General features: G+C 44.8%; 1 protein-coding gene across 2 annotated transcripts in view; it reads left to right on the top strand.

The window, feature by feature from the left end:
• CFAP43 (cilia and flagella associated protein 43) overlaps positions 1-25,498 on the top strand; it is a 265,732-nt gene that overhangs the window by 226,758 nt on the left and 13,476 nt on the right. For both annotated transcript variants that reach the window (XM_063927999.1, XM_063927998.1), the window contains 5 exons: positions 8,122-8,234; positions 8,582-8,741; positions 10,215-10,379; positions 19,648-19,728; positions 22,105-22,258. In XM_063927999.1, the coding sequence (XP_063784069.1) occupies positions 8,122-8,234; positions 8,582-8,741; positions 10,215-10,379; positions 19,648-19,728; positions 22,105-22,258 (673 nt within the window). The remainder of the gene's footprint in view (positions 1-8,121; positions 8,235-8,581; positions 8,742-10,214; positions 10,380-19,647; positions 19,729-22,104; positions 22,259-25,498) is intronic.

Here is a 25,498-nt window from a genome sequence, read left to right as displayed (position 1 = left end):
CTAGCTACTATCAGTGCACAAGAACTTGCTTCCTACTTCAAGGATAAGATTGATAAAATCCGAGATGAAATGGTATGCTCTAACTCAGCCAGTGACCTGCTCAAATCCCTATCTGAACCCTCTGGCACTTTCTCTTCATTTGATCCCACAAGTGAAGATGAAGTATCAATACTCTTTTCTCTATCGTCCTAGTGGATGCTGGGGTTCCTGAAAGGACCATGGGGAATAGCGGCTCCGCAGGAGACAGGGCACAAAAAGTAAAGCTTTTTCCGATCAGGTGGTGTGCACTGGCTCCTCCCCCTATGACCCTCCTCCAGACTCCAGTTAGATTTTTGTGCCCGGCCGAGAAGGGTGCAATCTAGGTGGCTCTCCTAAAGAGCTGCTTAGAAAAAGTTTAGCTAGGTTTTTTATTTTACAGTGATTCCTGCTGGCAACAGGATCACTGCAGCGAGGGACTGAGGGGAGAAGGAGTCAACTCACCTGCGTGCAGGATGGATTGGCTTCTTGGCTACTGGACATCAAGCTCCAGAGGGACGATCACAGGTACAGCCTGGATGGTCACCGGAGCCGCGCCGCCGGCCCCCTTGCAGATGCTGAAGTCAGAAGAGGTCCAGAATCGGCGGCTGAAGACTCCTGCAGTCTTCTAAAGGTAGCGCACAGCACTGCAGCTGTGCGCCATTTTCCTCTCAGCACACTTCACACGGCAGTCACTGAGGGTGCAGGGCGCTGGGAGGGGGGCGCCCTGGGAGGCAAATGAGTACCTATAAAGGCTAAAAATACCTCACATATAGCCCTAGAGGCTATATGGAGATATTTAACCCCTGCCTAATTTTTCTAAATAGCGGGAGACGAGCCCGCCGGAAAAGGGGCGGGGCCTATCTCCTCAGCACACGGCGCCATTTCCTCTCACAGCTCCGCTGGTCAGGATGGCTCCCAAGTCTCTCCCCTGCACTGCACTACAGAAACAGGGTAAAACAGAGAGGGGGGGGCACATTTATGGCGATATTTTGATATAACAAAGCAGCTATAAGGGAGCACTTATTATAAGGCTATCCCTGATATATATATAGCGCTTTTGGTGTGTGCTGGCAAACTCTCCCTCTGTCTCCCCAAAGGGCTAGTGGGTCCTGTCTTCATTAGGAGCATTCCCTGTGTGTCTGCTGTGTGTCGGTACGTGTGTGTCGACATGTATGAGGACGATATTGGTGTGGAGGCGGAGCAATTGCCAAATATGAGGATGTCACCCCCTAGGGAGTCGACACCAGAATGGATGCCTTTATTTATGGAACTACGGGATAGTGTCAACACACTAAAGCAGTCGTTTGACGACATGAGACGGCCGGACAATCAATTAGTGCCTGTCCAGGCGACTCAAACACCGTCAGGGGCTGTGAAACGCCCTTTGCCTCAGTCGGTCGACACAGACCCAGACACAGGCGATGACTCCAGTGGTGACGGTGACGAATCAACCGTATTTTCCAGTAGGGCCACACGTTATATGATTTTGGCAATGAAGGAGGCGTTACATTTAGCTGATACTACAGGTACCACTAAACAGGGTATTATGTGGGGTATGAAAAAACTACCTATAGTTTTTCCTGAATCAGAAGAACTAAATGACGTGTGTAATGAAGCGTGGGTTGCCCCTGATAAAAAGCTGATAATTTCAAAGAAATTATTGGCATTATACCCTTTCCCGCCAGAGGTTAGGGAGCGCTGGGAAACACCTCCTAGGGTGGACAAGGCGCTAACACGCTTATCTAAACAATTGGCGTTACCCTCTCCTGAGACGGCCGCACTTAAAGATCCATCAGATAGGAGGATGGAAAATATCCCAAAAAGTATATACACACATGCAGGTGTTATACTACGACCAGCTGTAGCGACTGCCTGGATGGGCAGTGCGGGGGTAGTTTGGTCAGAGTCCCTGATTGAAAATATTGATACCCTGGACAGGGACAATATTTTACTGTCGTTAGAACAAATAAAGGATGCATTTCTTTATATGCGTGATGCACAGAGGGATATATGCACACTGGCATCACGGATAAGTGCTATGTCCATTTCGGCCAGAAGAGCTTTATGGACGCGACAGTGGACAGGCGATGCGGATTCAAAACGGCATATGGAAGTTTTGCCGTATAAAGGGGAGGAGTTATTTGGAGTCGGTCTATCAGATTTGGTGGCCACGGCTACAGCCGGGAAATCCACCTTTCTACCTCAAGTCACTCCCCAACAGAAAAAGGCACCGACTTTTCAACCGCAGCCCTTTCGTTCCTTTAAAAATAAGAGAGCAAAGGGCTATTCATATCTGCCACGAGGCAAAGGTCGAGGGAAGAGACAGCAACACGCAGCTCCTTCCCAGGATCAGAAGCCCTCCCCGGCTTCTACAAAAGCCTCAGCATGACGCTGGGGCTTCTCAAGCGGACTCGGGGACGGTGGGGGGTCATCTCAAAAATTACAGCGCGCAGTGGGCTCACTCGCAAGTAGATCCCTGGATCCTGCAGATAATATCTCAGGGATACAGGTTGGAATTAGAGACAGATCCACCTCGCCGTTTCCTGAAGTCTGCTTTACCAACGTCCCCCTCCGAAAGGGAGACGGTGTTGGAAGCCATTCACAAGCTGTACTCTCAGCAGGTGATAGTCAAGGTACCTCTTCTGCAACAAGGGAAGGGGTATTATTCCACTCTTTTTGTGGTACCGAAGCCGGATGGCTCGGTAAGGCCTAGTCTAAATCTGAAGTCCTTGAACCTGTACATAAAGAAGTTCAAGTTCAAAATGGAGTCACTCAGAGCAGTGATAGCGAACCTGGAAGAGGGGGACTTTATGGTATCCTTGGACATCAAGGATGCGTATCTCCACGTTCCAATTTACCCCTCACACCAGGGGTACCTCAGGTTCATTGTACAAAACTGTCACTATCAGTTTCAGACGCTGCCGTTCGGATTGTCCACGGCACCTCGGATCTTTACAAAGGTAATGGCCGAGATGATGATTCTTCTTCGAAGAAAAGGCGTATTAATTATCCCATACTTGGACGATCTCCTAATAAGGGCGAGGTCCAGAGAACAGCTAGAGATGGGATTAGCACTGTCTCAAGAAGTGCTAAAACAGCACGGGTGGATTCTGAATATTCCAAAATCCCAGTTAATGCCGACAACTCGTCTGCTGTTCCTAGGGATGATTCTGGACACGGTTCAGAAAAAGGTTTTTCTCCCGGAGGAAAAAGCCAAGGAGTTATCCGAGCTTGTCAGGAACCTCCTAAAACCAGGAAAGGTGTCTGTACATCAATGCACAAGAGTCCTGGGAAAAATGGTGGCTTCTTACGAAGCAATTCCATTCGGCAGATTCCACGCAAGAATTTTCCAAAGGGATCTGTTGGACAAATGGTCAGGGTCGCATCTTCAGATGCACCTGCGGATAACCCTGTCTCCAAGGACAAGGGTGTCTCTTCTGTGGTGGTTGCAGAGTGCTCATCTATTGGAGGGCCGCAGATTCGGCATACAGGATTGGATCCTGGTGACCACGGACGCCAGCCTGAGAGGCTGGGGAGCAGTCACACAAGGAAGAAACTTCCAGGGAGTATGGACGAGCCTGGAAACGTCTCTTCACATAAACATTCTGGAACTAAGAGCAATATACAATGCTCTAAGCCAGGCAGAACCTCTGCTTCAGGGAAAACCGGTGTTGATCCAGTCGGACAACATCACGGCAGTCGCCCATGTGAACAGACAGGGCGGCACAAGAAGCAGGAGTGCAATGGCAGAAGCTGCAAGGATTCTTCGCTGGGCAGAGAATCATGTGATAGCACTGTCAGCAGTGTTCATCCCGGGAGTGGACAACTGGGAAGCAGACTTCCTCAGCAGACACGATCTTCACCCGGGAGAGTGGGGACTTCATCCAGAAGTCTTCCACATGCTGGTAACCCGTTGGGAAAGACCAATGGTGGACATGATGGCGTCTCGCCTCAACAAAAAACTGGACAGGTATTGCGCCAGGTCAAGAGATCCGCAGGCAATAGCTGTGGACGCGCTGGTAACGCCTTGGGTGTACCAGTCGGTGTATGTGTTTCCTCCTCTGCCTCTCATACCAAAAGTATTGAGAATTATACGGCAAAGAGGCGTAAGAACGATACTAGTGGTTCCGGATTGGCCAAGAAGGACTTGGTACCCGGAACTTCAAGAGATGATCACGGAAGATCCGTGGCCTCTACCTCTAAGGAGGGACTTGCTTCAGCAGGGTCCCTGTCTGTTTCAAGACTTACCGCGGCTGCGTTTGACGGCATGGCGGTTGAACGCCGGATCCTAAAGGAAAAAGGCATGCCGGAAGAAGTCATTCCTACTTTGATTAAAGCAAGGAAGGAAGTAACCGTGCAACATTATCACCGAATTTGGCGAAAATATGTTGCGTGGTGCGAAGATCGGAGTGCTCCGACGGAGGAATTTCAACTGGGTCGATTCCTACATTTCCTGCAATCAGGATTGTCAATGGGTCTCAAATTGGGATCTATTAAGGTTCAAATTTCGGCCCTGTCGATTTTCTTTCAAAAAGAATTGGCTTCAGTCCCTGAAGTCCAGACCTTTGTTAAGGGAGTGCTGCATATACAGCCTCCTGTGGTGCCTCCAGTGGCACCGTGGGATCTCAATGTGGTTTTGAACTTCCTAAAATCTCATTGGTTTGAACCACTAAAAAAGGTGGATTTGAAATATCTCACATGGAAAGTGACCATGCTTCTAGCCCTGGCTTCTGCCAGGAGAGTGTCAGAATTGGCAGCTTTATCTTACAAAAGCCCATATCTGATTTTCCATTTGGACAGGGCAGAACTGCGGACTCGTCCGCATTTTCTCCCTAAGGTGGTGTCAGCATTTCATCTGAACCAGCCTATTGTAGTGCCTGCGGCTACAAGTGACTTGGAGGACTCCAAGTTACTGGACGTTGTCAGAGCATTAAAAATATATATTGCAAGGACAGCTGGAGTCAGAAAATCTGACTCGTTGTTTATATTGTATGCACCCAACAAGATGGGTGCTCCTGCGTCTAAGCAGACGATTGCTCGTTGGATCTGTAGCACAATCCAACTTGCACATTCTGTGGCAGGCCTGCCACAGCCTAAATCTGTAAAGGCCCACTCCACAAGGAAGGTGGGCTCATCTTGGGCGGCTGCCCGAGGGGTCTCGGCATTACAACTTTGCCGAGCAGCTACGTGGTCAGGGGAGAACACGTTTGTAAAATTTTACAAATTTGATACTCTGGCTAAGGAGGACCTGGAGTTCTCTCATTCGGTGCTGCAGAGTCATCCGCACTCTCCCGCCCGTTTGGGAGCTTTGGTATAATCCCCATGGTCCTTTCAGGAACCCCAGCATCCACTAGGACGATAGAGAAAATAAGATTTTACTTACCGATAAATCTATTTCTCGGAGTCCGTAGTGGATGCTGGGCGCCCATCCCAAGTGCGGATTATCTGCATAAATTGTACATAGTTATTGTTAACTAATTCGGGTTATTGTTGAAGGAAGCCATCTTTCAGAGGCTCCGCTGTTATCATACTGTTAACTGGGTTTAGATCACAAGTTGTACGGTGTGATTGGTGTGGCTGGTATGAGTCTTACCCGGGATTCAAAATCCTCCCTTATTGTGTACGCTCGTCCGGGCACAGTACCTAACTGGAGTCTGGAGGAGGGTCATAGGGGGAGGAGCCAGTGCACACCACCTGATCGGAAAAAGCTTTACTTTTTGTGCCCTGTCTCCTGCGGAGCCGCTATTCCCCATGGTCCTTTCAGGAACCCCAGCATCCACTACGGACTCCGAGAAATAGATTTATCGGTAAGTAAAATCTTATTTTCATCCTCCTACTCCACTACCTCTCCTCTTGATCCTATACCCTCACAGGTCAGCAAAAGTTTGTCTCCTGTGCTTATCCCAACCTTAGCTAAAATCTGTAATCTCTCTCTCTCTACTTGCATCTTTCCATCTCTGTTTAAACATGCAGTGATTACTCCCATTCTGAAAATACACAACTCTGACCCAAACACACTCTCTAACTACCGTCCCATTTCTCAGCTACCCAGTCCCTCCAAGCTACTTGAGAGACTTGCCTACACTCGCCTTACACACTTTCTTAACTCCCACAACTTACTGGACCCACTTCAGTCAGGCTTTCGTGCCCAACACTCCACGGAGACGGCACTGACCAAAGTAGTGAATGATCTGGTCACTGCTAGATCAAAAGGCCATTACACACTACTTATTCTTCTAGATCTCTCTGCTGCTTTTGACACTGTTGACCTTTCTCTTCTCATACAAACACTAGAGTCCCTAGGTCTTCAGGACACAGCCCTTACTTGGTTCTCATCCTACCTATCTAATCGATCTTTCAGTGTTCACTTCTCTGATGCTACCTCCTCTTCTCTACCTCTATCAGTTGGAGTACCGCAAGGCTCAGTCTTAGGTCCTCTGCTTTTCTCAATCTATACCTCCTCTCTTGGTAAACTAATCAGCTCCTTTGGATTTCAGTATCATTTGTACGCTGATGATACTCAAATCTACTTATCCTCCCCAGATTTATCACCATCTGTATTGGCTCGTGTCACTGGATGCCTGTCTGCCATTTCATCTTGGATGTCATCTCGCCATCTCAAACTCAACATTTCCAAAACAGAATTAATTATTTTCCCACCAGCTAAGGGTAGTTACCAACCTGATATTGCCATAACTGTTGACAATGCAACTATCCACCCTACCCCACAAGCTCGCTGCCTAGGTGTCATCCTTGACTCTGAACTGTCGTTTGTTCCACACATTCAATCTGTCTCTAAATCATGTTACATGCACCTTAAAAACATATCCAAAATACGCCCTTATCTTACACAAGACACTGCAAAAACTCTGATCCATGCACTCATCATCTCCCGCATTGATTATTGTAATAGTCTCCTTACTGGTCTTCCCAAACATAGGCTCTCACCACTTCAATCCATTTTAAATGCAGCTGCGAGGCTAATCTTCCTCGCCAGACGTTCTTCGTCTGCTGATCCGCTCTGTCAGTCCCTCCATTGGTTACCGGTATTCTACCGTGTCAAATATAAAATACTTTTACTTACATACAAGGCTATTACCCAAACTGCACCATCATACATCTCCTCACTCATCTCAAAATATCTCCCTACCAGACCCCTCCGCTCTGCACAAGATCTGCGTCTCTCATCCAGATGTATTACCTGTTCCCACTCAATATTACAGAACTTTACCCGGGCATCACCCACTCTGTGGAATGTCCTCCCACACACAATAAGACTCTCCACTAGTCTCCAAACCTTTAAACCATCCCTGAAAACTCATCTCTTCAGACAAGCCTACCAAATTCCTGACCCACACACATAACCTTCAATGCTTCCCTATCCAGTTACATTCCCTCTGCACAGTCCCCATAACCTCACATTTTGTCTTCCAACATTGCTGGGTGATCATATCATACAACCCACTAAGAAGCTAGCAATCTGGGGAAACATTATGTAACAGGTTGCATCTATCCTTGTGTATCAATACCTATTTCCCTATAGATTGTAAGCTTGCGAGCAGGGCCTTCCTACCGCTATGTCTGTCTTTGCCCTGTTTTGTTCTATAACTGTTGTTCTAATTGTAAAGCGCAACGGAATATGCTGTGCTATATAAGAAACTGATAATAAATAAATAAATAATAATTGTTAACATTAAAAAAGGCAGCAGCCCATTTAGCTTGACCTTAGGGGGTTATGTAATAGTTTCTGATTTTATGAAACCTGTGGTATTTCAGCACTAAATTTAAAGTGGAAATCAGATATAAGTCTCTTTCAGCCTTATAACTGACCGCCGCTATAAATGTACTTGCAGAAATCTTCCAGTTTTGGAATCTCTGAACCATAACCCCCAGGTCTTCATTGATTTAAATTGTTGAGATTAAAAGGGAAATTGGTGATATTACTGAACCAGGTAAAAATTATATTTTGTTCATATGAGCTCAGAATTTCTATAATACATTGTCTAAATGTACATCAATGTTTTTGTTTTTAAATCTAAATTAACAAAGTTTAAATGTTATATAGATGATATATTGTGTCCAACAAACTTTCTGCCTGTTTAGGTGAAGCGTAAGGCCCTTGTCCTGGCTGAAATGCAGGAATTTCTAAATAAGAGAATAGAAGAAGATGAGAGAACACGGCAGGACATTGAGAATATTATTCAAGAACTCAACATGTAACTATCACATTCATTTTGTTTATACATAACAGTGTTTATCAAACTAGATGCCACTTTGTCAGATTTCCTTACTGAAGCTAACGATACTGAAAGTCATGTATACTTTAGATAGGCCTACACTTGTTTCTACACATCACTATATTTCTGCACTTTCATATTTGGCATGACTCTATGCAAGATATCGTATGTTTATGCTACATGCAGTATTTCACTTGGGAACCTTTCTATTTTCATTGCACAATCCACTATAGTGAGTAATGATTTGCCAAGGCATTAAAGTTTTTATAGTGTGTAATATTAGCTATTCATTCATACATCTCTGGAATCTTTTTTTATTGTTTTAGATTGCGCAACGAGAAAATGAAGTTTCAGCTGGATTTGACTGTCCAATTCATACTTAAACAAGGGCAAGTGGAAGTGGAGAGTGCTGATTTAATCCCTAATTATGCAGATGCCATACTTCTCCATAGGAGTGTGATAGAAGACTTAAATAACGCTATACGGGTAAACAACAATTCGTTTGATTCATATTAACAGCTGTTAATGACACATTGTGTTAGATGACAGCAGTGATTTTTTTTCTAATGGTACTCACTAGTACACATTACAGGCACTTTTATTTGTATCATTTTACATATTTTAGAGGGCGCTTCAATTGTTTCCTCCCGCGGGTACCACTAGGGGGCGCAAAACAAAGCAATTCAATTGTTGCTCCGTTTATACGTCACGAAGGAGAATTTCTTATCACTACCGGCAATTAGGCGGCAAGAAGAAATGTGAGCAAAGTCCGTGGTTTAGGTGCCCCAACAGGAATTTGGGTGCCCTAGCTAGGACTTTAGATGGGATTACCCGCTATTTGCAGCTAAACCCCATCCATTTGGGTGCATTTAAAGTAATGGGTGCCTGATCAGAGCAACAATTGAATTGCTCTGATGGGCACCGAAAAAAATATTTAAATCGTCCCCCTTAAAATTAGTGCCAGAAACAAGATCAGCCCTCTGTACCTTGAAGCAGGGGCAGCCAGAAAGTAGGTATGATTTTATTTAAAGACCAAAAGTGTGGGACTTATGGCACACATTACTGTATACATTCATGTTGAGCATTAAATCCCCCATTTTGGGCTTAAGTAAAATCAATCAATAAATAAATAAATGAAACGCTAATAATGTTATTTGATGTTATATTCAGGCAAATAACCCAAAATAAGATAACTTTGGGGTTTTTTGTTTGTTTTTTATTCTTTATTTAAAAATTCCCATACAGAAACACATCCAGTGGAATGTTCTGCATAATACAGAACACAGTGCTGAGCAATAGTCAGTACCAAGGGCCTAATTCAGACCTGATCGCAGCAGCAAAATTGTTCGCTAATGGGCAAAACCATGTGCAGTGCAGGTGGAGCAGATATAACACGTGCAGAGAGAGTTAGATTTGGGTGAGGTGTGTTCAAACTAAAATCTAAATTACAGTGTAATAATAAAGCAGACAGTATCTACCCTGCACAGAAACAAAATAACCCACCCAAATCTAGCTCTCGCTGCACATGTTATATCTGCGCCACCTGCAGTAAACATGGTTTTGCCCATTAGAGAACAATTTTGCAGCTGCGATCAGGTCTGAATTAGGCCCTTGATACTGACTATTGCTCAGGCCCCTAATACAGAGTAAAAGTAGCACCAAAACTGTCTTCTTTTGTTTTTTATTTAATTATTATGAGTGTTCATTGTGTAAATTGCTCTATTGTCTTCATAATAAAATGTGCACTGAAAGTATCCAGTTTCACTTTTAGAACATCCTTCTTTATCCCTAATTTTTTAAGTAACCAATAGATGAATATAATGTATTTTTATTGCTGTGTATAATATTTGTAGCCTTGACTGTTACCACTGATATACAGTAGGTCATGGAGTATGTATGCCTATATGTCACATATAGCGAATATATCATTGCTCTCTGTTGCTTTACCTCCATGTGCAGGGACTGGGAGAACAGAAAATTGCAAGCATGGTGGAAAGCAAAGATTTCCGGAAAGGAATCTTCCAACTTCAGTGGGAACATCAGAAAATACAAATGGAGATGGAAGACCTGAAAAAGAAATCCAAGGATATTATGATGCTTCGTGTTACAAAAGAAATGCAGATAGTATGAGGTTTTCCTAATATTTGTAACTTCGAGCATAATGTTGTTTAGTGTGCATACACGGATCAGGGTACCCGACTGAGATACCTCTTCTGCATCTATGAACCACTCCCCTTTATAAGCCACCAGCTCCTCCTCCACTCCTATCACTCTCTTACATGCTGGAGTCCCACAAGGGTCCATTCTCAGCCCCTTTCTCACCTCTCGTCTCCTGTGGTGCAAAGTACCTCCACTACACTTATGACGCCAAAGTCTACCACTCTTTCCCTGACCTCTTCCCTACTTCCTTTCTCCTATCGCACGTTGAATCTCATTATTGATATCCAATTTCTACTAATTAATGAGTGTGTTGAAAAAAATGTGGAAAGCCCTACATGTGTACTTTTCTATTAGTAGCCAAATTTGCTAATTAAGGAAAACTTTGATGACAGTTGGAAACTGGTGAGGCGGGAAGGGGTACATTTTCTAAGCGGTGCTTTTCAAAGCCATTGCATGTCCAGTGGTTTCAGCTGGGTACGTAATATTAAATACAAAACACTCCTGGTTTTGTACTTGATCTTCTTGCAGCCGCCAATCTCAGAGGGACCTCCAATCCCCTCTCCATCCTTGGCTGCTCTCCCAGTGTGTCCCAATCAGTGCTGGTTGCAGTGGTCGGGCTGCTGGTGGCACCTCTCTGTAGCTGGCGGGGAATGTAAATCATTCCAGTGTTGACTTCCCAGTGTGAATACCTGGTGGCTGCAGAGAAGAGCAGCCGCCAGTAAATGATTCCAGCGCTGCCCCCTCATGTGTGAATATCCAGCAGCTACAGAGTGGAGTAGCTACCAGGGACATGGAAACATGCATCCATCAATGAAACATGCATCCATCAATGAAACATGCATCCATCATTATCTTCCATTCATCAGACTGTTGATCATGATACTATCGATTTTCGGACTATTGTTTTTTTTCCTGTTTTTTTTCAAATATGAATCTTTTGGATTATGGGGATCCCATATCAATCAAGAATATCAATACGGGGCCACCGATAAGATCAAGCTCATGCACAGTATAGCATACCATAAAAATTGCTATTTTTATGGAATCTTGTATTTAAAAAAAATATGTGTATTTAAAAAAAATAAAAAAACATTAGTTAAGTGGTTAATAACACTGTCCCTTTAAATCTAGCAGCTTAAAGCGCCAATGACTTGCTTTACCCTCATGATGGAGGTGCCAGGTGTTTTCCAAATGATTCTGCATTTTTGTTTGTATTTCTATGTTCCCAGAATGCACCAGTACTAACGTTTTTCATCATCAGTACAGATTCAGGCTCTTATGTAAAGTCTGTGAGTTGCCGGAATTGGTGCAATTCTGGCACTTTATCCAGTAAATTCAGAGGGCAATAATTTAAAGTTTTGCCTTTTAAATTATTGCAGCTTTAAATCTACAGGTTATTTTGATAGCCTGCTAGTTGTAGGAACTGGAGCAATTCTATTACATAAGGGCATCAGATCTTATTTATTATACTCTTGTAAATGGATCTTAATTATGTTCAATAACCTACTAATTCATTATTATAATTGCAGTTGGAGCTTTCAATTTGCAGAATAGGCACAAAGCCCATGAATTAATCACTCAATTAAACATTTCTGTTTCTCTATTGATGTAATGAAAATCCATTGATGGTATCTGTGGACACCAGGCAGCACATGGAACACATGAGAATGCATAGTTCTGTTACCGCTGATTCATTGCAATGTGCCCTTTCATTTCAGTGAAGTTTCGACATGTAACACTCATATACTGAAATTAATGGGAGATTTTTTAAATGTGTTTGTAAATCCAACGATTTTTTTTTTTTTGCAAAACTGGTTTTTATTAAGTTTTTCGAGTGCAAATGTAACAACACAATCGACAATCAAAAATACAAGAGCGTTGAGGTAAGTACAACTTAACAGCCTATTGTCTCAGGGTATTGGATCTCTGCGAATAGTGGTGTTATGTAGTTGTAGGCTATCGTAGGTGAGAACCAGACAGTTTGAGGCAAAAAGTTAACAAATAACATCGAGTCTTAGAGAGAGAATTTGGGGTAAGGGGTTTAGAAGGGTAGGGAGGAGAAGAGCGAGGTGAGAGGGGGGGGGGGGGGGGGTAGGTAGAGTCAGAGCACTAACAATTGATGTATACCTACTTGAGTAGGGTGTCTCCCAGGCGTGAGCCCGGGATGTCGGGTAAGAGGGGGGATGCTACAACATTCGACATTAATGTTCATAGAGTGAAGGCCGACATATAGAGTTAGAGGTAAATATATTGAGAGTGAGAGTGTAAAGAGAAAGAAAAAGAAGGTATGTGGGTAGGTATGGCATGGAAGCTAGAAAGGCGATATGCCAGGGGTGTAACCAAGGAGGGGAAGAAGGGAGAATGAAAAGTTGTTATTTAGAACAGAGGTATAGTACAATCCTATAAACGGCATCATCTAGTGATTCCTTTAGACATCTTCCAGAGGGGATTCTCAAAAACTGAAGTTATCTGTGCTTGGGTGTCCTGATCAAGTGTGGACAGATATGGACTCCATTTCTTGTGAAACCCCGCAAGGCCGGAATAACCTGTGATAACAGTGGTCTTGCGGTCAAAATAAATATATGTCAACATAACTTTTAAAACTTCAGATAGAGAGGGGATGGATCTAACAACCCAGCGCTTCAGGATCATCTTTTTTGCGATTGTAAATAGCATGGTAAACATAGGATACAATGACTTAACCCCAGGAATGGAGTTCCACGTGGAAAAATTCATACAAAGACATGCCCTCGGGTCAGGCCTTAGGGAGATGTGGAATTTGGTATTAATGAATCCCATTACTTTGTTCCAAAAGCGCTGGATCCTAGTACAACTCCAGAGACAGTGGTAGAATGTGGCTTTAGCCCCTTTGCATTTAGGGCATTTGTTGGGGTTGGAGGGGTTGTCGGCATCCTGATTATAAGGTGGCAAGTATGCCCTATGTATGGTTTTAAGATGTACTTCCTGAAGGTATGCGGAGTTCAAAATGGATAGGGTGCGCTGGTGGTGGCTTAGCAAATGTTCGTAGGAGGTGATGTCTGAAACCTCTGATTGCCATGCGGCAACTAGTTTTGGGAGATATGTTGTGGAGGGAATGTTCACTAAATGAGTATATAACTGTTTAATTTTATAGGGTTTAGTCTCCCATTGCTTCATGACTTTTGCTAGTGGGGATAGGTGAGTTGTAGAAGAGGTGCTGAGATTGAGTGATGTGAGGTAGTGTCTCATTTGAAGAAACATGAAGAAGTGGGAGGAGGGTAGAGAATATCTGTCTCTCAGCGTTTCAAATTGTGTAATGTGTCCACCTGGGTCGAAAACCTGTGAAGCGGAGCACAGCCCCCTCTCCCGCCATTGGAGAAATAGAGTGTTGTGAAGAGAAGGAGGGAAGGATGGATTCCCCCAGAGAGGTATATATGTAGAGGTGGTATGGTCTAGTTTCAATTTCTTATGAATTTTCACCCAGCTAAAGTAGGTGTCCCTGAATAGAGGGTGTTCCAAGATGGAGGATGGGATCAGGGCCTTTTTTGTGTGTAGAAGAGCGCCAGGGGAGAATGGGCTAAAGGCGTCAGTGTCTAGTGTAAGGTCTGTATAAGTGCTCTTACCCAGTAGCCAGTCTGAGGCATATCGCATGAAAATTGAAAGGGAATACGATATAAAGTCTGGGACTCCAAACCCTCCTTCCGACCTGTCCATCACCAGCTTCGCAAAAGCTATTTTAGGCTTTTTTCCTTGCCAGATAAAACGGGTCATGGCTCTGCGCAGCTTGGTGTTGTCCAGGTCTCTGAGGCCTACTGGGAGAGACTGCATGATATAAAAGATTTTTGGGAAGATTACTGATTTAAGGACTGCGATCCGTCCCAACATAGATAGGGGAAGAGTAGCCCAGCCCTCAAGTTTGGTGAGGACAGCAGAGATAACCGTGGAAAAATTTAGCTCATAGATACGTGTGTTGTCTCGTGGAATGTTTATTCCCAGGTATTTAAAGTGTGACTGAGTGATCGTGAAGGTAGTGGTTTGCGTAAGTGTGGTGAGCAAGGAGGGGGTAATATTTAGAGGAAGTAGTTCTGATTTTTCAGCATTAATCTTGTAGCCTGCTATTGCACCAAAGTCCGAGATTAGGCGTAAAATTTCGGGGATAGACGAAAGTGGGTTGGATATAAATAAGAGCATGTCGTCTGCAAATAGGGCGACCTTAAGTTCAGTTTTACCAACAAATATACCGGTGTAAGAGGTAGAGAGTCTGAGGGCAATGGCTAAGGGCTCTAGGGCAATGGCGAATAGGAGAGGGGATAGGGGGCAGCCTTGTCTTGTGCCTTTCCCAATAGAGAAGGGGTTTGAGAGGAAGCCGTTGCAGGATATTTGGGTGGCTGGGGATGAATAGAGGGTACTGATAGCTTTGATAAAGGGATCCGGGTAGCCAAATCGGTGTAGGGTAGCATAAAGATGTGGCCATTCGACTAGGTCGAAGGCTTTTTCTGCGTCTAGAGAGAGGATGGCAGAGTCCAAATTAGGTGAATCTGGTTGACGGGAGTGCAATGCTGCTATCACCTTTCTCACATTGACCACTGAATGTCTGCCGACTATGAAGCCGGTCTGATCCGGGTGTATGGTGTGGGGGAGTGTGAGTTTTAGACGGTCAGCTAAAATTTTTGTAAACAGCTTGTAATCCAGGTTCAGCAGGGATATTGGGCGATAAGAGCCAGGAAGCGACAAATCCCTTCCAGGTTTGGGGAGTAATTTAAGGATGGCTGAGTTGAAATGTGGAGGGGGTGTCTTCCCTAGCAACAAGGAATTGAAAACCTCGACTAAGATGTAATCAAATTTGTGTTGGAGGAGTTTATAAAATTCCCCAGTATAGCCATCCGGGCCTGGGGCCTTATGAGGTTTCAATTGCCCTATTGCCAGGCGGACTTCAGTTAGAGTGATTGGGGATAGAAGTTGAGAAGCTATTTCTGTCGATAGGACAGGGTAAGGGAGAGCCTCCCAAAAGGAGGGGGAGGACTGGTGTGTCCCTGAAGGGGTTGGAGGGTGAGTGGGCTCCGGAGGGTGAGAGAGGGTGTTGGACTGGGGTTTTATTAATTGTGGAGGCACGTTTGGTCCTTTTGACGTATAAAGCTGTGAGTAGAAAGTATGCATAATCTGGGCTATCTGTTTGTTCGTAGAGGTTAGAGTACCTTGTGTGGTGCGAAGGGGGTGCACGATCGCTGGGGAATAAGTGCCCTTTAGTAAATTGGAGAGTAACCGTCCCGTTTTATTGCCAAACTTGTGAAATTTATGATGAACTGAGAACAGATACCTGTCGCCCATTTCCGATAGGAATTCATCAAAGTGGGTTTTGGATGTCAGGTATGCCTGTTTTGTGTTTGGTGAGGGGGATGATTTATATATCTGAAAAGATTGGGATAAGGCGTCTTGTAGTGATATGTATTGAGCCGAGTATTTCTTGTTGGAAGCTGCGGTAAAAGAAAAAATTGCACCTCTGAGTACTGCTTTTGCCGACATCCAGAACAGAAATGGATCGGAATTAATGTGTTCAGAGTTGTTGGTGCAATAGTCGTCCCAGGCAGCCTCCAAGAAGGACTTGAAAGTGAGAGACTTGCAGAATCTGGAGGGGAATCTCCATAGTTTGGTGGTGTCTCTGTCATCAGGGAAATGGGCAGTAAAGGTAACCAGGGCGTGATCAGAGAGGGAAATGGGGGCAATGGTGCATTGAGTGACTTGAGGAAAGAGAGTATGGGAGATAAAGAAGTAGTCAATGCGGGAGAGAGAGCCGTGCGCCGCTGAGAGACAGGTGTATTCCCTTTCTGTTGGATTTAGGGCTCGCCAGAGGTCAATAACCTGTAGAGTGGATGAGAAAAAGGGGATGCCTATTTTGGGGAGTGTAGTGTGCTGGATCTTACGTGTTGAGGATTTGTCTAGGAGTGGAGAAGAGATCAAGTTAAAATCTCCTCCAATGATGAGATTATCTCTCATGAAAGGAGTCAGGAGGGCAATTAGTTGTCGGAGGTAGGACTTGGAGTAAGGGGGGGGTGCATATATGTTAGCTAGAATAAATTTTTTGCCCAACAGATCTACAGATACTATTACAAATCTACCTGAGTCGTCTGCAGTGATGTTGTGTATTTCAAATGGTAGAGATCGGCGCACCAGGATGGCTACACCACGGGCTCTGGAGCTGTAGGAGGAGAATGCCAATACGGACCAGCCTAATATTCCCAGCTTTAATGTTTCAGATGGGGTCAGGTGAGTTTCCTGGAGGAATGCCACGTCAACGCCGCTTTTTTGTAAATATATCAGGAGTTTTCTCCTTTTCGCTGGGGAGTTTATACCTCCAACATTCCATGTAGCGTAGCGGAGATCAGGCATCCCTCCTGGAAACAGGGAGAAACAGGAAAAATGGTTTAAAACATAGAGGGTCAAGGGTAGCAGCCTTCAGCATGAGCGTATTATGCATTATTGCAGCATCCAACCATTTCACAGAACTTAGAGTAGTGCTGAAATGGAAAGGGGGGTAAAGGGTGTCAGCAGAAATAGGGGGAGGGATACAGGGAAAAAGGGGAAGAGCATACATGAGAGAGGGCAACCAGATGTTAGAGTCTGGTGCCGCACTTCCGCAATAGTTGAATAATAACAGTGTGCAAAACAAGAAATACATCCGGCAGGGAGGGGTAGATCCGTCCCTGCTCCCCAGTGTGCAACTAAATATATAAGGGTGACCAGGAGGTCCCCGCAGTACACCATATGGTATATAAATGAACATATAAACATATCATAATTCTTAGAACTTAATCTGCATATGCAGCTAACGGCAATGTAGATGCTTTTCATTTAAAAAGTCAAAGCATAGTATAACTAGGTTAGGGCCATAAAACGTCATTCTGTGGAATCAGTGATGTCGGCTTCTTTCGCCTGGGACAGCTCCTGAAGATATGCCAATGCATCCGGGGGGTTGGAGAAGTCCTTGAATGAGGAACCCTCGTAGATGCGGAGCCTCGCCGGGTATAACAGGCCGAATTTGCGTCCTTCTGCCTCCAGTCTAGAGCATACAGGGGAAAAACCTTTTCTGGCGCGCGACAGCTCTGCCGAATAATCCTGGAATATGTGCAGTTTATGTCCCTCCCACGACAGGGTTTTGGCCTTGCGAGAGGCCGACCAGATCTCCATCTTATGTAAATAGTTGAGGCAGCGGAACAGAGTAACGCGGGGTCTCGGTCTGTTAGGGGTCGGTGTCGGGCCCACCCTGTGTACCCTCTCTATAACCATGTCCTGGCAAACTGACTCTATGCCTAGGAGCGAGGGGAGGGTGTTGCGGACAAAATGGGCCAGTGCCGGTCCCTTGACAGATTCGGGCAGACCGACCAGCCTAATGTTATTACGACGCGATCTGTTCTCAATGTCGTCAATCTTGTTCCATAGCTGGTAATTGTCATTAGTGAGGCGTTTTACTGTATGCTGCAAGCCCTCGACGTCATGGGAGACTACAGTGATTTGCTGTTCTGTTTTAGAGACTCTGTGTGTTAGGTGTTGAAGTTGGCTGGTGATGTCAGCTACAGCCTTGGAGAGGAGTGGTGTCATGGTGGCTGTTATGGCTGCCACTACATCTGTGTAAGTCACAGGGGTTTCATTACCGGCACTTACTTGGCCCCCAGAAGCAGATCCCTCAGCTGCAGACTTTTTGTGGAGGGGGGGAGCGCTATCACCAGCGGTGTCCGCCGTCATCGTCCCTGCAGCACGTCGCTTCTCCTGGCGTGGAGGCTGCGGCTGCTGCTGTGAGTCCGGCTGGGGGTGCGCCGTCATCGGGGCCAGAAACTTATCCATTTGCTGCAGGATAGGTAGCTGGGGCACTGCGGGACACTCCGGAGTCAAAACGAGGCTTTAAAAGCCGTGAAAATGATATTTGGTGGGGAGCAGTGAGCGGAGCTCAAAACGGAGCTCAGTACTCCATGAGGCCGGAACCGGAAGTCAAATCCAACGATTTTAAATGAATGGAAATCGCTAAAAATTGCTGCTTTATACATTAGAGATTTGGGACAAAGAATTCATGTACTTAGCCCTTTGAGTCCTAGCAATTTTGATTGATTGAGAGAATCAAACTTGAATAGATCGTACATCCATGAGACTAGCACTGAAATAAAATAACAGCACTGCTCCTTACAACACAGTGGCCCTCATTCCGAGTTGTTCGCTCGCTAGCTGCTTTTAGCAGCATTGCACACGCTAGGCCGCCGCCCTCTGGGAGTGTATCTTAGCTTAGCAGAATTGCGAACGAAAGAGTAGCAGAATTGCAAATAAATAATTCTTAGCAGTTTTTGAGTAGCTCGAGACTTACTCCTACACTGCGATCAGCTCAGCCCGTTTCGTTCCTGGTTTGACGTCACAAACACGCCCAGCGTTCGGCCAGCCACTCCCCCGTTTCCCCAGCCACTCCTGCGTTTTATCCTGGCACACCTGCGTTTTTCCGCACACTCCCAGAAAACGGTCAGTTTCCGCCCAGAAACACCCACTTCCTGTCAATCACACTGCGATCACTTTAACAATGAAAATTCTTCGTTCGGACATGAGTAAATCTACTAAGTTTTGTGCTAAATTACTTAGCGCATGCACGCTGCGTACCATGCGCATGCACATTTTTGCCTTAATCGCTCCGTTGCGAGAATCGGCAACGAGCGAATAACTCGGAATGAGGGCCTGTGTTGTAGAATAATTTACAAAGCCATTCATATAACAGGTGCCCTAGCTTACATTTGGTTATTGCTATTGATATCAAGAACTATCATGTTTTGTACAACTTAATGTCATAGATCAGTGGTTTCCAAACTTTTTTGAATTACGGCGCCCTAGAATATCAGATTTTTTTTCACGGCACCCCTAGGCCAAAAATTTCTTATTGAGAAATTTAGAAATAAATATTACATTAAGTAGATTGTGTTTATATGTCATCCTTAGGGCCAGTTGTGTGGTGAGGGACAAGATTTGCTTCTGTTTGGCCACATATGTTATGACTGGCAGCCACCAGCACTGGTTTTGCCTATTATATTGACCATGAATAATTTTAATTGGTCCTGGACCACCAACCCAGGGCACCCCTGCAAGTGTCCCGAGGCACGCCAGGGAGCCACGGCACACAGTGTGGGAACCTCTTTCATAGAGTGAACCAGGAAATTATGTTACAAAATTGTCTTTTACAGTCTTCATTCAGTCAACCAATAACTCTAACTTTGTGTTTTCACAGTTTCTGAATGAATCAAATTATGACAAGCGTTTGTCTAATCAGATACTGGTCCTAGAAGACACCATCAGCGTTCAAGAAAAAGTATGTTTACAAACATAAGTATTAAATTACTAATCATCCGACAAAAGCTGAAATGATGCACTGGCAGGAGGGTGTGCCACTGAATTTATGGGGTCCGCTATAGATTCAGGGCTCGTTCTCACAAATGCTCAGTGGAAATGAGTAAAAGGATGAAAAACAGTCTACTGTACTGGTGGCATACACCCACACAACAGATCACTTTGTATATAACAGTATTTAAATGTGACATTAATGTTTTAAAATGCCAGGATTGATTTAAGCCCAAAAGAAACCTAAAATGCTGTTTAAGGCACTTTCAGGCATTAGTTTATGGCAGCCAGGGCCTAACTGCCTATCTGGCACTTCTGGCAAATGCTAGAAGGGCCGATGGGCTGGTGGGCCGGTCCTGTCAACAGAGAGTCGGGAAGGCTGCCCGTAGTGCCCCGTTGCTAAGCAATATGGAGGTGTGCCGCTAGTCCACACACCCTGAATCGCAGCACGCCCCCATTTGCAGTATCCGTGTGCCCCTTTTGCGTCACACGTGCGCGCGCACACGTATGCCAGGGCTGAAAAGAGGTTCCAGTCGGTTTTGATTAGTAAAACAAGGAATATCTTATACATCTGCATTGTAACACCTAGAACCCAGTCTACCAGTCTTCAGCTAAAGATGTTGACTGGCACTGTTTCTTTTACTATTTCTAGTTATTCACTTTACCAATATAGAAGCTGTCACTTAACACTGTTTATCTTTTGAAAATGTATTTAACCTGGTTAGAACAATTTTTGTTTTACATGTTCTTATTTTCTGTTAGCAGTTAATCTGCTGTTGGAAGTGTGCAGTACATTTGTACATCTAGTCTTCGGGTGTGGTATGGAAGGTAGATAGTAACTAGGTCAACAGTGTCTAGGTCGACCACTATTGGTCGACAGTAACTACGTCGACAGAGTCTCTAGGTCGACATGTGCTAGGTCGACGGGTCAAAAGGTCGACGTGATTTTTTAAAATGTTTTTTTTTGTGTGACGTTTTCTTCGTAGAGTGACCGGGAACCTCAGTTAGTGCACCATGTCCCCTCACAAGGTGCCTCGCTGCGCTTGGCAGAGGTTACCGTTCACAATTGTAGTCCACTTGGATCGTTATGTATGAAAAGGTTCAAAAAAAGAAAAAAATTGTGAAAAACTCATGTCGACCTTTTGAACTGTCGACCTAAAACATGTAAACCGAGAGACCCTGTCGACCTAGAAACCCTGTCGACCTGGTTACTGTCGACCAATAGTGGTTGACCTAGATAGTGTCAACCTAGTTACTGTCGACCTAGAGACCGGATCCCCTAGTCTTCACCTAGACATCCTCTGCTGAGTACTCCAGATCCACACATGTACATTGCCAGTGGCATTGCTAGTTCAATGGGTCAAAACAAAGCAGCCCCTGTAAAAGAAGAATAGCCTTCCTGGTAATTCTATTAACACACTGACTAAAACAAGATTTTTTTCATAATTAGTATTTAATTAGTTCAAACAAAAGCAAGGATACAGAAAGGAAGCACAACTATGTCCTTAAGTGGGAATAGCCAACTACTGTAGGCTAATCATAATGTCCACCCAGGGAGAATTGTAATGTCCACCCAGGGAGAACCAGTCCCTAGCCTGGTGCAACAAACATGCAGATTGATAGAATTCTAAATTAGGAAATGCCAGTTCTCCCTCTAATTTGGATAGAGATACAATTTTCTAAAATATAATCCTTCATCAGCACACAAAGCTTATTGAGGAAGGAAACCGTCAGTACTCTAGGTATAACTGGTATAATATATTAATCAGCAACAACAGCACTTTCTTTAATCGTCACAAGACGATTTACACACGAGACCTAATGAAACATCAAGGGGGTATTTAGCAAAGGTTGGAGAGAGTTAAAGTGAACCAAGATAAATTGGAGAGAGATAACGTACCCAAAAATCAGCTTTAGTCAAAGCACTGATTTGTATGTATACTGCAGGCCATTTGAATGCCGAGTATATTTAACAGACCTGTGGAGGACCTCCATTAGTCTTGGTGGAACATTCAATGGGAGGGCTTCACTTGTAACAGTATTTAACCAGTAATAGATGAGACTAGCATATTGTTCAATTACTACCCGGAGTCAGAGAGATCTCGAAGATGGTGATGACAGGACCTGACTGGCATCTGTGAGCTTGATCTTTTCTGAAAAGGGATGACAAGGGTCAGGCCTGACGAGTGCCAATAGTGATGGGGAATAGAGAAGATAAAAGCTATTGGCAAAGCAAAACAGGTTTTACTGCACTTATGGTGAAACTCTGTAGGTGAACGGTCTTTAAAAAATAGTTTGGAACAGTTATGTGTTTTGTCTATTGCTTTCATTGTCTCCTGTCTTGCAGCAACATGAGAAAACTGTCAAGCGCTTAAAAAAAATGATTAAGGACTTGGGGAGTCAAATTAACAGTAAGAAGGAGGCAAATACACAACTAGACAATGAGCTGCAGGATACACTGGTCTCCTTCTCTGAAAGAAAACATATATACAACGCAGTTGGTAAGTTTTATGTTATTAAGGGGTCTATTTACTAAGCCTTGGATGGAGATAAAGTCGCTGGAGATAAAGTACCAACCAATCGACTCCTAACTGTTATTTTTCAAACACAGCCTGTGGCATGTCAGGAGCCGATTGGCTGGTACTTTATCTCCAGCGACTTTAACTTCATCCAAGGCTTAGTAAATAGACCCCGTAACATGCAAGATATAACTATTTTTAATGCTGATAATAGTTATACTTGGTGTGGCAAGGTGAGAGCCTGCTTCATGTACGGAAGGGGGTAACTTGCTCATATGTTGCAGAAACATGGGATAGCTTCACCACTTTGTCTTACTTTTATTAAATTGCAGAAAGTTGTCCTAATAAACCAAGCACAAACTTTGCGTTACAATGCACATTAGTTGGCAAGCTGCTCAATCAGATTGTGATGTCACTCAGGTGCTAAAAGGGAGGGGTAATTCTGGGTAAGAGAAAAACATTTTGCTATCCCTAATGCACACTGAGTGAGAAATAACACTACATAATAATCAGATAATACGGAGATCTTAGTTGCGTATATCTGCAGATATAGGGTTAAGCCCCCAGGCCAAACGGCAAGGCGTCTCTGTCACTGGGGGTCCCTAATACTAGGTGTGGGTCCGGCGTGCAGGACCCCGTCATGTCGGCACAGGCCGGCTACCCCAGGGCAGCACACAGGTGAAAATTAGTAAGGGTTAATAAGAAGCACATAAGTGCTATATAAGTGAGGTGTGATTAAAATAATACAAAAATATATACAATGTGACAGGGAAAAACATAAGTGTTAATAAAGTGTTAGGGTGTGCCAACCTGAAGCAGCCCAGCCATACCAACACAGGGAAAATCGCACCCCAAACCCACCTCATAAATAATAACAAATATGTCTGGGTCTAATAGCCCAGTGTAAGGCCAGTATAGCCCAGTGTAAGGCCACATGATAATGGCTCCTACAGCATCTGGTAATAGTTATACTTGGTGTGGCAAGGTAAGAGCCTGCTACACGTAAGGAAGGGGGTAACTTGGTCATATGTTGCAGAAACATGGGATAGCTTCACCACTTTGTCTTTTATTAAATTGCTGAAAGTTGTCCTAATAAACCAAGCACAAACTGTGTGTTGTCTAGTGTAATGTATTATGAGGCTACTCCTAAATCCACTATATTACTCCATTATATAACAATATACTGATCTATTACTTCATATGAAAATGTATATTACTATATTATTCCACATATAGAACCATATACTCCTATATACAGGCAACCATATACTAGTATTATTATTCCACTTATGCAACAGTATACTCCTATATTACTTCACATACACAACCATGTACTGTTTTCTGCATCGGGGTACACTGGTATTCCACAGAGAATAACTTTGGGGTGTAGAGTTGGATCTTGATCCAAGGCACCAACAGGCTAAAGCTTTGACTGTTCCCAGGATGCACTGTACCGCCTCCTCTATATCCCCGCCTCCAGGCACTGGAGCTCAGTTTGTAAGTTGGTGCCTGCAGTGCAGGCAGCTAACAGGGAGGGCTGCACTAGGAAGCCTTAAAAAGAGCTTTTCTGACAGGAAAGAAGACTGCAAGGGCCGCAGCATAGGCACTTGGTGCTATATGTCATACTGACATATCGTGCAGCGGCTCCCTCACCTCCTCTAGCGGCGCTGTATACTCCCGCACCTAGGTTGCTGGGTACTTACAGTGGAGGCGCTCCGGTCTCCTCAGGCACACATACCGCCGCTGCTCTCCTGGATCGTGTGGCCGCACGATAGGGAGGAGGTAAGAGGGTCCCCCAGGCGGGACCCGCCGAAATCGCGATCCGGTCACGGTCTCCGGAGACGGACCGTGCTGCTGGCGTGGACACTGTGGCCTTGCAGGGACCCCACTATAGCCACTAGGGCAAGGAGCACAGGTCAGATTTACTAAAATCCATTTAGTACAGGCTCCATAGTACCCGGTGGTGAAGTCCAGCGAAGGGGATAAGGCTCTGACCTGCAGCCCTCCCCCAGCCCCAGGCGCCATCTACAGCAGATGTTCCCGCCCTGGAGCTGCATCTCTCTCCCTCACTCCCTGTCAGCGTTTGGGCACCATTACACAGAGCTGCGCTGATTCTGGGACTGCTGGGCATTGTCTCCTCTGTAAAGTCGCCTGCCTCATCAGCGCTGTGCATTTACAGTACACTTAAGTATTCTACATGTCGTTTAGACAGTGTTAGTTAAGAACAAGTGCATAACTACAGGAATATTTAGTACAAGTATCCTGTGATATGCATCCAGTATTTACTGTGCATTGTTATATCTGTATACAAACATAGCTTTACTTAGCATTGCTAGTCCAGTGCAGTTTTATTGTTGTCTGTAATAATTTCTGCATTGTACATGTGACTGTGTGTTCCAAACAGTAGCGGATCTTGCCACGGGCAAGCAGGACTTTTGCCTGGGGCGCCGCCTTTCGGAGGGCGCACCATGGCAAGATCCGCTACTGCTGTGCCGCCCGCTGTGTGCCTCGCTGGTTCCCCGCTGTGAAGGGAACTAGACGCTACGTGTCTAGTTTCCCTTCGTGGAGAGGACCTTTGCTGTGCGGTGCGCGATGATGTCATCGCACACTGCACAGCATTGTGGGACTGACACAGACTCTAGGGGTCATAATTGACCTCTAGTGTCTGTCTATGCCAGATCCGAGGAGAGGAGCGGCGCCGGCGGAGGTCTGCAGCGGTCGGGAGCGGGGATAGTAAGTATTCATTTTTTTTTTTTTTCAGCGGCGCTACTCTACGTAACTGACCACGCCCCCTGTATGAAGCCATGCCCCTATTTCCCGCCCGGGACGCCAAAAGGGCAAGAACCTGCCCTGGTTCCAATAGCTGCTGTGTGGTTCCTATTCCGTGTATCTTACACATATTGCTATCCCTATATTCTGTACCCTGACAGGGGCTAAGTGCATCAGGGTCTTATATACACTGCTCAAAAAAATAAAGGGAACACTTAAACAACACAATGTAACTCCAAGTCAATCACACTTCTGTGAAATCAAACTGTCCACTTAGGAAGCAACACTGATTGACAATCAATTTCACATGCTGTTGTGCAAATGGAATAGACAACAGGTGGAAATTATAGGCAATTAGCAAGACACCCCCCAATAAAGGAGTTGTTCTGCAGGTGGTGACCACAGACCACTTCTCAGCTCCTATGCTTTCTGGCTGATGTTTTGGTCACTTTT

This window comes from Pseudophryne corroboree, chromosome 6 (assembly GCF_028390025.1).
Source record: "Pseudophryne corroboree isolate aPseCor3 chromosome 6, aPseCor3.hap2, whole genome shotgun sequence".
NCBI classification, from domain to species: Eukaryota; Metazoa; Chordata; class Amphibia; order Anura; family Myobatrachidae; genus Pseudophryne; species Pseudophryne corroboree.
Note: the sequence above shows the minus strand (reverse complement) of the source record. Positions and strands in the feature narration are given on the sequence as shown.